The sequence below is a fragment of the Lissotriton vulgaris genome, unplaced genomic scaffold (assembly GCF_964263255.1).
Source record: "Lissotriton vulgaris unplaced genomic scaffold, aLisVul1.2 SCAFFOLD_375, whole genome shotgun sequence".
In the NCBI taxonomy this organism is placed as follows: Eukaryota; Metazoa; Chordata; class Amphibia; order Caudata; family Salamandridae; genus Lissotriton; species Lissotriton vulgaris.
In genome coordinates, this window is record NW_028244278.1 from 1,226,950 (window position 1) to 1,239,073 (window position 12,124).

At 55.1% G+C, this 12,124-nt stretch overlaps 1 protein-coding gene across 4 annotated transcripts in view; it reads right to left on the minus strand.

The window, feature by feature from the left end:
* SRF (serum response factor) overlaps positions 1–10,564 on the minus strand; it is a 225,252-nt gene extending 214,688 nt beyond the window's left edge. Inside the window, exon 1 of one of the 4 annotated variants that reach the window (XM_086948774.1) lies at positions 9,531–10,564. In XM_086948774.1, coding sequence (XP_086804900.1) covers positions 9,531–9,968 — 438 coding nt within the window. In that variant the 5' untranslated portion in view covers positions 9,969–10,564. Of the gene's footprint in view, positions 1–8,605; positions 8,644–8,774; positions 8,813–8,920; positions 8,956–9,530 lie in introns of those variants that run through there. The other 3 variants (XM_086948777.1, XM_086948775.1, XM_086948776.1) reach the window with 3 other exon arrangements.
* Positions 10,565–12,124: the final 1,560 nt, after the last annotated feature.

Consider the following 12,124-nt stretch of genomic DNA (forward strand, 5'->3'; position numbering starts at 1 on the left):
TGGTCTGACCAATCACATGGTGGATTGAGTCCAGCTGAGTGATGTTGCTTTTGGAGACAATTAAGTCTATTATTGCTCCTTTTTTGTGTGTGGGGCTGTTGCAGATTTGTATGAGGGCTAGGTCATCAAGGAAGTGTTTGAGGCTATTGACGACTGCATTGTTGAGGTCTTTCCAATGGAGATTGAAGTCCCCTAGGAAAATGTGTGGATTTTGTCTTCCTGCATTCGTTGTAACGATATCCATGAGGTGTTCGGTGAATAAGAGGTTTGGATGATAGATGATGTGAAGGGTGCAGACAGCTTTGCTGTAGCTGCATATGTCAAGGCATGTGTACTCACGGGAGGGGAAAACAGGGGAAGTGGCTCTGTTTACCGTAATGTTCCTTCGATGAATACAGGCGATCCCTCCCCCTATCTTCTCCGACCTGTCCAGTCTGATCAATATGTTTAATGGGCGTACTGGATCCTCTACCAATAAAAAAGGGGACCTGCACATTATTCACTTCATTATAGGTCTCCAGAATTAAGAAGTCATATTTGGAAATTAAAAGAAGGGACTGCCTGCAGGTTTCATGTAAAAAGTGTAAGACTCCCTCACCTGCTAAATCGGCAATGCCACACAAATACTCAGCCAAGGAGAGACATTTCTGTATATAAAAATTCCCAGTCCAGAATATAAAACAATTTAGCAGACTGTCTCGCAAGAACATACCTAGGTACGCCTCAAAGTCAAAAAAAGAACCTCACTGCAAGAAGAGTCAAACACATTATTAAAAATTGATTAAAACCACATCAGACACAGGCGTAGAAGACAACTGCCCAAGCGGATAGAATGGCATGCCTGTAAAAGACCTAATAACCACAGGCAACAAGTTAGAAATTAAAATTTGGAGACCACGCGTTGGGCGAACTGACAATGATGGGATAGCAGAAGTGAAAATGGAGAACGCCTCATAATTGGAGGGTTCTACAAGTTTCCTGAATGCAGATCAGGTGAGAAATAGAAGTGAATGAGAAACAATCAGGGGCATTTAATTTGCTTTTAAGGTAAGCAAATAAGTTCATTTACATCCCACTGGTATTAGGATGAGATTAGTCAGACTAGGGGCCCTCATTGCCACATTTGGGCAGCACGGGGTACATTGATGGTAACATTATATGATGGCTCCTCCTCCTTCCTAAAGCTACTAGTATTCCCTAGCTGTTATGAAGCACATTCTGAAGGGGATCCAGATGGCTGTATACTGCCCGGCAAGGTGGCCATATCAATTCCTGTGTGGTGTGGCTGAGCAGAGGGTGGAACCTTTGCTGGTCCTAAAGTCATGGCCATTGTCACATCCACCGTCTGCCTAGGGAGCCCTCTCACATTTTGAGATACATCAGCAGCTCGCAGTTGATTATAGTGTCGGAGGCGAATACTATGTGCAGGCCCGTTCGAAGGTACATTACAACTGACCGAGGTGCCAACAAGGCCTGAATACATGTTAGTTGTCATAACCAGGGGACCAACAAACGCACTGTGCATGGTCTTAATGTGGCTTAGAATCTCTTCAATAGCCCCAAACAATGCACAAATGGGGAGAGCAAACCTTCCAACACCCCCTTCACACAGAACATCAATTTCTCTTGGTACGAGTCCGACTCCATGAACTAAAGAACAGCACTCGCTGTACCAGAAGACAGTGCACACGTTTGGAGTGCAAGAAGGGCATGTCATTTGGTGCCCGGCTGTCTCATGCACTTAGCTGGAGGGGCACTATTAAGTGGTGAAGAACGAAAGGTGCTGGTATTCCGTATTGTATCACATGACAATGGGTCTTGGGGCTGACGACTGGCCCTGGACAGACACGGAGATGGTATCAATTGCAAGCTGTTGGGACGGCTCTAGGAGTAGTGTTGTTTCCCGAGCTGCAGCCATGGTAGCAGATAAGCCAGACCTGGCTGGCATGGAGGCTTTTCGCTTGGTCGCGGTGAGAAAAAAAAAGGCACTAAAAAGGAACAAGCCTTTAAGAGACTCCACAGAATGTCATTCCAAATGACATAAGTTGAATATCTAACCCTGAGATAGATAGATAGATAGATAGATAGCCTATATCTATATATACACACACACTCACTAGGAGAGTACAGGACTGAAGAGGGGGGCCCAGCCTAGTCAAGGTACAGACGGGCCTGCCCTTGGCCCAGGCTTTTCCTTGGTGCGGCCCACCCTGCTGGAACTACAAGTGCGCTTTATAGCACCCAGGTGGTCACAGGTGTGCAGTCAGATGGGTTGCCTCCTGGGCCATGTCGGTCTTACAAATGTACTACAGCACACCTTCCCTCTTCTGCCCAAGATATCAAACTCTTCTGAGTCTTTAGGAGAATGGAACGTAATTTGACAAAGATGGGTGGGCACACCAGTTTTGATATTGTTTTAAATAAATACTCACACACTACTGCAATTCCACTTAAGTAAAAAAAAAAATAATAATAATTTTTTTTAAAAAGGGCTGTATGCTTCTGCCATCTCTTTAGTGAGGTCGCCAAAGGGTAGATCACACATCACAGCGGCTGAACTACGTGTCTGGGAGGCTGCAGACATACATGACGTAGGAGAACTCTTTAGGGGTGGCGCGCTAATCCCCTATGCAGACCTTATCCCAGAAGAGGGTGTGCCCCTGGGTCAATTCCTGATGCACCACACCCTCATAGCCTCACTTTCAACTAGGTGGGGGCAACCGAACCTCCCACACCACCTGTTACAATACCTACATGTTATGGGCACAGTGGGGCACGGGATACGTTGGTTCGCTTCCTCACTTTGTCAACACAAGGCAATATCACCTAGATCGACCCCCATTAGAGAAGGAATGGGTGGCCATATTAGAAGGTCCACTTCCGGCAGATCCAATATTTATTCTTTATTGTGTGTACCGTCTCAGATAAATAAGCTCTTTCACAGGGAACACGCTGCATGCCCCAGATGTCACCTGACCAACGCAGACCTCCTCCACAAGCTTTGGCGCTGCCCTGGGTGATTACTGGGCAGACGCTGCAGCCACCTCGCTTCAATGTAGTTCCCTTCTCCTGGGAGGTGTACATATTGCATCTCTCCAAAAGGAGAAAGAAACACAAGGCTGCTACACGATTCTTCGATTTGGGTTTAATTACCGCAAAGCGCCTGATCACTAAAAGATGGAAAAATCCTGCAGCGCCCCCGGTGCTGGCCTGGCGACATGCTCTGCTCAATTGGGCCAGGGCAGAGGGCATGGCACTCCAAAGGGAGGACTTACTGGGACTTTGCAAGTTCCCACTGGCTACAGATTGGAGGGCTTCGGTGATCAATCACACCCACAGCAGAGGTCACCCCAATCCCGCTAGCGTGGGGTCATAAAAGGGGGGTTACCTCACGCAATCCTTGCATATTTCGCGGACACAGGGGTCTTCATGTGCTGCACATGCAGTCGCTTAGTCGTCCCTACGTTTCAGGGCCTGGAGTCCCCTTCCTTTAGTCGAGTTTTTTTGTCCTCATTGTGTTGCACCCACTTCCCACTGTTCACTGCGTTGCAATAGTGCGCACAGTTCACCATTGCAACAAGTAGTGCTTGTTCTACACATTTGCTCGCACTGCTTCTCAAGCGTTTCTCAACCATCGCTACACCAGAAGCACTATGGAGCACTACTGGAATTGTTATCATGGACACCTCGATGATTTACTGCACTGTGTTGAGCAATTTTAGTTTTTGACATTTTTGTACTGGAATGTTAAAATACAATTGTCAATAAAGAGATATAAACAAAAAAAGATAAGTGGGAGGATTTCATTTAAGGCAGATGCACAGATCATACTTTAAATAGCAAAAAAAACCAATGGACAGAATGTTGAACAAATCATACATAACGTCTATTTGTAAAGCGCACGTTCACACTACGGGTATCTTGGCGCTAAATAACAGTTGTACATTCACCCCAGGCACAGATCTGGGTTTAATCCATTATTTTTTGGCACATCACCCCAATTTAGACTCAGCCATATGCAAATCAGTCTGACCCTGTGCCCCATGGGAACAGTCCAGCCCGAACTGCCAGGCCTTCCCTGGACCGGAATCAAGCATCCTGGGAGCGGTTTGGGGTAACTCCCCTGCTCAGCCAGGCTAGCTTGAATCCAGTGGAGAGTGTATGCCCAGAAACAGAATGGATCAAATCCGGATCTGTGACTGGGGTGAAAGTGCACACTGTGCCAGCGGGCACTCTCTGCTGCTCTTGAAGTGCGAGGCCGGTACCAGCAGAGCCCCCAGGGGGGGTCACAGGTCACCATCTCCGCGGCGCCCACCGGGTCAGTGGACATGGGCTGGGAGCTGGGCTGCTGGCAGGGAGGGGCCATGGCTGCCCTGTGGACAGCACTCAAAGCATGCAGCCATCTCCAACAAACACCCTCGGGGGCCACAGATCCGAGACCAGCAGCCCAGAGGCGCCTGGAGGCCGCCTGCCAGCGCTCTCCAGGGAGGGCTGCCCGAGGGTTGTGGGGGCTCCTCGAGGCGCTAGCTCTGGGCCCGCCTGGCACCTCTGTTGTGCCCCACGTGTCGGCGCTGCCCTGCGGAGGCTCGGCTGTCAGGCTCGGGGATGGGGCGCACAGCTGGGTAAACCCCTGAGGACAGCTGCCCGGGGCAGCTGCGGGGCCATCCATCTCCTCCGACAGGGACCACAAACACCCGATGAATGGACACCAGTGTCACCCGGTGGGACTGGGCCGGCAGCTGGAAGGACCTCTGGAGCACCGGGCACTCCCTGCCCACCATAGCCAGGGTGCCTGGGCAACCCCTGCCCCACCATCACCACGGGTACCCGGGCAACCCATGCCCCACCACCACGGGTACACGGGCAACCCCTGCCCCACCACCACGGGTACACGGGCAACCCCTGCCCCACCACCACCACCATGGGTACCCGGGCACCACCACCTCAGGTACCCGGGAAACCCCTGCCCCACCACCACCACCCCCTGCCCCACCACCACCACCTCGGGTACCCAAGAAACCCCTGCCCCACCACCACCACCTCGGGTACCCGGGAAACCCCTGCCCCACCACCACGGGTACCCGGGAAACCCCTGCCCCACCACCTCGGGTACCCGGGAAACCCCTGCCCCACCACCACCACCTCGGGTACCCGGGCAACCCCTGCCTCACCACCACCACCACCACGGGTACCTGGGCAACCCCTGCCCCACCACCACGGGTACTCGGGCAACCCCTGCCCTACCATCACCACGGGTACCTGGGCAACCCCTGCCCCACCACCACGGGTACTCGGGCAACCCCTGCCCTACCATCACCACGGGTACTCTGGCAACCCCTGCCCCACCACCACCACCACGGGGACCCGGGCAACCCATGCCCCACCATCACCTCGGGTACCTGGGGAACCCCTGCCCCACCAGGCACTCCTTTCCCTCATGGCCAAAGGTGCCCGGGTACACCGGTCCACCAAGCACTCCCTGTCATCCATCACCAAAGGTGCGCGGGCACACACTGCTCCATCGGGCAACCGCTACGCGGATGACACTCAACTTATCCTCTCACTCACCAAAGACCCTAACACCGCCAAAACCAACTTACACAAAGGAATGAAAGAAGTAGCCGAGTGGATGAAGCACAGCCGTCTAAAACTGAACTCCGACAAAACAGAAGTCCTTATCTTAGGTACCTCCCCCTCCGCCTGGGATGACTCTTGGTGGCCAGAGGCCCTTGGAAAAGCACCCATCCCGACGGACCACGCACGGAACCTGGGCGTCATCTTGGACTCCTCACTCTCGATGACCAGACAAGTCAACGCCGTTTCATCATCCTGCTTCAACATTCTTCGCATGCTCAAAAAAACATTTCGCTGGATCCCCACCGAAACTAGAAAAACGGTTACCCACGCACTTGTCACGAGCCGCCTGGACTACGGAAACACACTATTCGCCGGTACCACCGCAAAACTCCAGAAAAAACTCCAACGCATCCAGAACGCTTCAGCCAGACTCATACTAGACATCCCGCATAAAGACCACATCTCTGGCCACCTGAAAAACCTCCACTGGCTCCCCGTCAATAAAAGGATTACTTTCCGCCTCCTAACCCACGCACACAAAGCACTTTACGAACTTGGACCCGATTGCCTCAACACACGACTTTCCTTCTACACCCCCCCCCCCGCCAGCTACGATCCTCCAACCAAGCCCTTGCCACCGTACCTCGCATCAACAAAACCACCATGGGAGGTAGATCCTTCTCCTACCTGGCAGCTAAAACTTGGAACTCACTTCCCACTCACCTTCGCCTTACTCAGAACCACCTAGCATTCAGAATAACCCATGACTCTTGGGACTGACTCTTGAATAAGACGCCTGTGCGTGATCGTTAAACCGGCGATAATAGATTAAAACAACGGGCAAGTGCGTCAGTGTTCACCAGGCCCTGAGTGAAGCTGGAGGCATGTGTGTCGATCCGTCTCATTCCAGATGAGGGACCTCATCTTACTGATGGGGTCAAGGATTCATTTGCCATTTTGCACTTCACCACCCTGAAGTACTTTTACCCATCTCGTGACCGGGTTGGAATTATCACTGGTTTAGCGATCACGCACAGGCGTCGTATTCAAGAGTTTCTTTCCTGAGCAAGACCTTAAAACCTTGGTCTAATCACTAGTTCTCTCCAGATAGTACTACTGCAACTCCTTGCTGGACTCCCCAAAACCCACCTCCTTTTAAATTCGCCCTCCATTTAGTGGCACGTTTTGTATGTGGGGCCCAAAAAATAATCACAACCATACTGTTTTCTCTTCACTGGCTTCCCATCGAAGCAAGGTCAATTTACCAGCCTGCCTGTATCACCCACAAAGCCTTGCACACCTCCACCCCTCGCGTTCTGGCACAAACTCAAAATCTCAGGCAGCTCTAGACCTTCACGTAATGCTCGAGCCCCCTACTTTCAAAGGGAAAGATTTATGGCTCAATCCTTCTCAAACAATGCGGCTAGAAACTGAACTCACTTCCTATAAGCCTCAGAGCCACTCAGTGTACCCACCCCAGGGTCTCACCTTCTTGGTGGTGTACCCCTGATCTCAGTGTACCCCTCTCCCTGCCACCCCAGGGATCTAACTCTTCATGATGCCAGTCTTCCTCTTGCTGAAGGTGGTGTACCCCTGATCTCAGTGCACCCCTCCATGTCCCCCAGGGTCTCACCTTTTGTAAAAGCTAGCTTGAACACCGGGTTATGTGTGTATTTCTAGAACTCTGTCACAAATTGTTATTATATAGATTGAAATACCATGAAGTATGGATTTATAAAAGTTCTATTTAATTACTTTTTTCTCACAAATGTTATGTGGCCGTTTATCACTTTTTTTTCCAAATCACCATTTGTACAGGGTCTCACCTCCATGGTGGTGTACCCCTGATCTCAGTGTCCCCTCCGGCCCCCCCTCCATGCCCCCCAGTGGTCTCATGTTCATGATGCCAGTCTTCCTCTTGCTGAAGGTGGTGTACCCCTGATCTCAGTGCACCCCTCTCCCTGGTACCCCCCTCAGTGGTCTCATCTTCCTCTTGCTGAAGGTGGTGCACCCCTGGTCTCAGGGTTCCCCCTCTCCCTGGTGCCCCCCCCCCCCAGGGTCTCACCTTCATGATGCCCGTCTTCCTCTTGCTGAAGGTGGTGTACCCCTGATCTCAGTGCACCCCTCTCCCTGGTACCCCCCTCAGTGGTCTCATCTTCCTCTTGCTGAAGGTGGTGCACCCCTGGTCTCAGTGTCCCCCTCTCCCTGGTGCCCCCCCCCAGGGTCTCCCCTTCATTGCCCCCCCCCTCTCCCTGGTGCCCCCCCAGGGTCTCACCTTCATGATGCCCGTCTTCCTCTTGCTGAAGGTGGTGCACCCCTGATCTCAGTGTCCCCCTCTCCCTGCTACCTCTCAGGGTCTCCCCTTCTTGCTGGTGCACCCCTGGTCTCAGTGTACCCCTGGTCCCTGCCCCTCCATGCCCCCCCTCCCAGGGGTCTCACCTTCATGATGCCCGTCTTCCTTTTGCTGAAGGTGCTGTACCCCTGATCTCAGGGTTCCCCCTCTCCCTGGTACCCCCCTCAGTGGTCTCATCTTCCTCTTGCTGAAGGTGGTGCACCCCTGGTCTCAGGGTTCCCCCTCTCCCTGGTGCCCCCCCCCCCAGGGTCTCACCTTCATGATGCCCGTCTTCCTCTTGCTGAAGGTGGTGTACCCCTGATCTCAGTGCACCCCTCTCCCTGGTACCCCCCTCAGTGGTCTCATCTTCCTCTTGCTGAAGGTGGTGCACCCCTGGTCTCAGTGTCCCCCTCTCCCTGGTGCCCCCCCCCCAGGGTCTCCCCTTCATTGCCCCCCCCCCTCTCCCTGCCCCCCCCCCAGGGTCTCCCCTTCATTGCCCCCCCCTCTCCCTGGTGCCCCCCCAGGGTCTCACCTTCATGATGCCCGTCTTCCTCTTGCTGAAGGTGGTGCACCCCTGATCTCAGTGTCCCCCTCTCCCTGCTACCTCTCAGGGTCTCCCCTTCTTGCTGGTGCACCCCTGGTCTCAGTGTACCCCTGGTCCCTGCCCCTCCATGCCCCCCCTCCCAGGGGTCTCACCTTCTTCATGATGCCCGTCTTCCTTTTGCTGAAGGTGCTGTACCCCTGATCTCAGGGTTCCCCCTCTCCCTGGTACCCCCCTCAGTGGTCTCATCTTCCTCTTGCTGAAGGTGGTGCACCCCTGGTCTCAGGGTTCCCCCTCTCCCTGGTGCCCCCCCCAGGGTCTCACCTTCTTCATGATGCCCGTCTTCCTCTTGCTGAAGGTGGTGCACCCCTGATCTCAGTGTTCCTCTCCCTGGTGCCCCCCAGGGTCTCACCTTCATTGCCCCCCCCTCCCTGGTCCCTGCCCCTCCATGCCCCCCCCCCGGGTCTCACCTTCTTCATGATGCCCGTCTTCCTCTTGCTGAAGGTGGTGTACCCCTGATCTCAGTGTCCCCCTCTCCCTGGTACCCCCCCCCCAGGGTCTCCCCTTTATTGCCCCCCCCTCTCCCTGGTGCCCCCCCAGGGTCTCACCTTCTTCATGATGCCCGTCTTCCTCTTGCTGAAGGTGGTGCACCCCTGATCTCAGTGTCCCCCTCTCCCTGCTACCTCTCAGGGTCTCCCCTTCTTGCTGGTGCACCCCTGGTCTCAGGGTACCCCTGGTCCCTGCCCCTCCATGCCCCCCCTCCCAGGGGTCTCACCTTCTTCATGATGCCCGTCTTCCTTTTGCTGAAGGTGCTGTACCCCTGATCTCAGGGTTCCCCCTCTCCCTGGTACCCCCCTCAGTGGTCTCATCTTCCTCTTGCTGAAGGTGGTGCACCCCTGGTCTCAGGGTTCCCCCTCTCCCTGGTGCCCCCCCCAGGGTCTCACCTTCTTCATGATGCCCGTCTTCCTCTTGCTGAAGGTGGTGCACCCCTGATCTCAGTGTTCCTCTCCCTGGTGCCCCCCAGGGTCTCACCTTCATTGCCCCCCCCCTCCCTGGTCCCTGCCCCCCCCCGGGTCTCACCTTCTTCATGATGCCCGTCTTCCTCTTGCTGAAGGTGGTGTACCTCCGCAGCTTGTTGTCGATGAACTCCATCTTGATCTTGACCCGGCCGCGGGTCTTCTTGCCGGGCTTGGCCCCGCTGACGGTGGCCCCCGGGGGCCAGGGCGGGCCCTGCCCGGGGCCCCCGCCGCCCCCCTCGGGCAGCTCCAGCTCGGACAGGCCTCTCTTCAGGGCCCCCCCGGCCCTCCGCTCCGGCTCCTCGTCGGCCGAGTCCGAGTCGGCCTCGGAGCCGCTGTAGAGGCCGGAGCCGGGCTCCAGCTCGTAGCGCCGGCCCCCCGGGGGCCCCGCCAGCACGCCGGGCCGCAGGCCCCCCCGCGGAGGGCCCCCGGTGCGCCGGCCCAGGTTCAGGCCGCGGCTCAGCGGCGACGGCCCGTTGCCGGAGCCCTGCGAGGGCAGCATGGCCGGGGGAGGCGGGGGTGCGAGGGGCTGGGGAGGGGTCAGCGGCGCCCGGCCATGGGGCCCAGGGGTGGGGGGGGGGCGCCGGGCGGCCTCTGCGGCTCCCGGCCCGGCTCTGGCTCGAGCTCAACCGCAGGCCCGGGCTGACGCTCACCCTTGACCCGGGCTGACGCTCACCCCCGACGCCGGCTCGCGCTCTCCGTCCGGCTGACGCTCACCCCTGACCCCGGGTCGCGCTCTCCGTCCGGCTCGCGCTCACCCAGTGACGCCGCCGTCGGCTCACGCTCCTTCCAAGGGTGGCCCCGGCTCGCGCCGAGAGTGAGGGCGGGCGCCGGCTCGCGCACACTTTCTAACGGCCTCCGCCTCGCGCCCGCTCTGGCCCACCAACCGGCTGCCTCCTCGCGGGCTGCGTGCTGCCGTCGCGCGCGCCCAGGCCCCTGCGTCGCTCCGGCTCGCGCTGCCAGCACTACTCTTCTCGTGCCCGTGTGTGTAAACTCTGCCCGGCCTGCCTGTCACTCTGCCATCATGCCAGAGGCGGTCCGCATCGCAGATCCCTCCGCGCCAGAGCCCGTTCCCCCCACCCCCCGGGGGCTGCGCGACCCTCCCGCCCCTCCCATCGGCTCGAATCTCCCGGCCTGGCTCCTTCAGTAAGGTATGGTGCGCGCGGAGGGATAATTCTCCCAGGAACTACTTTGTTCCATATAAAGAAAGACAATATTTCCTTTTATGGCGACGGCCTTCCTTATATGGTGAGTCACGGTTGCGCCTGCCCATTGGGCGAGGGGTGCCGGAATAGAGCTCTCCCATTGGTCGTCGCGTGTGTTAATTTGCATACACATACCAAGACTGGAGCAGTCATTCCTCAGACGTCAGCCCGCACCTGGCCCGTCAGAGGCTTTTAAAGGGACAGAGGCCGCGAAAGCGACTGCGCATGCGCAGAACATTAATATCGCTGCAAACTACTGATGCGCATGCGCAGAGAGGGTCCCACTGTTGCACTGTGCAACAGTTTAGTGTAGTTTACTCAGAGAGGCACAGATGGCAACAGCTGGCATACCTCCTGTTATAGTTCAGGGCCTAATTCATCAACTAGGAATAATACCTGCAGAGAACTCCCTCTAGCTGTATTATTCCTGGAATACACCTGGAAAGGTCACGTGAATGTTCCTGTACTAGGTTGTTCCTGCAGTGCATAGTGGAGAAGTGCAGTTAAGACTTTTTTTTTAATTTAATTAGTTATAGTATTTGTAAAGCACTCAATCATCCACAAACGGATATCCCGCCACTAGACATCATACATTTAGACTACACAGGTCATCAACAATGTAAATCCAGTATTTGCAAAGCGCAAACAATTAAGCAAGGGTGTCAAGGCGCAAGGGGGCCGTCGGGAAGACTTAGCGAGCTATTGCCCAGAGTCATATGGTGCTGGGCTGATCTGCCGCCGGCGATCGAACCGTGAGCCCCTGTGTTCCAGAGTCAGCCGCCCTGGCCGCGGCACACCTCTTCCCAAGAACGAATAGGGTGTGAAAAGCCAAGTCTTTAACCTCCTCCAAAAAATTAAGAAATCAGAAGTTCAAGATACATTGGGCGGGCGTTCCGGTGTGAAGCTGCCAAGAAATTAAAGGAGCAGTCATTTATTCTATCACACCGCTCCCCAACATCATCAAATCACGAGACATCTCTTACGCCTTTTATACCCAACTCATCCTCTTCCTGACAGGCAAGACAATCACCACTAGGACCAACTTCATCAACTGCATGACCATTGTTGCAGACTGAATGTAAGCCAAATGTCTGCAGCTCAACTCTGACAAGCCAGAAGTACTGGTCTTTGGCAACAAGACCTCTCTATGTGACTCCACCTGGTGGCTTTCGGAACTAGGAGCAGCACCCACACCCACAGCCCACACCAAAAATCTAGCGATCATCCTAGATGACAAACTTAACATGGCGGCTCACGTCAATACAGTGTGAACCTCCTGATTCCACATCCTATGCATGCTACGAAAGATCTTCAAATGTTTGCCTCTGAACACTAGTAGGACCATCAGGCAAGCAATCATCCTCTGCAGGCTGGACTATAGCAACATTCTCTATACCTGAATCTCCAAACAACTTCTCAATCTGGAAATCCAGATTATTAGCTACTCTTTTTG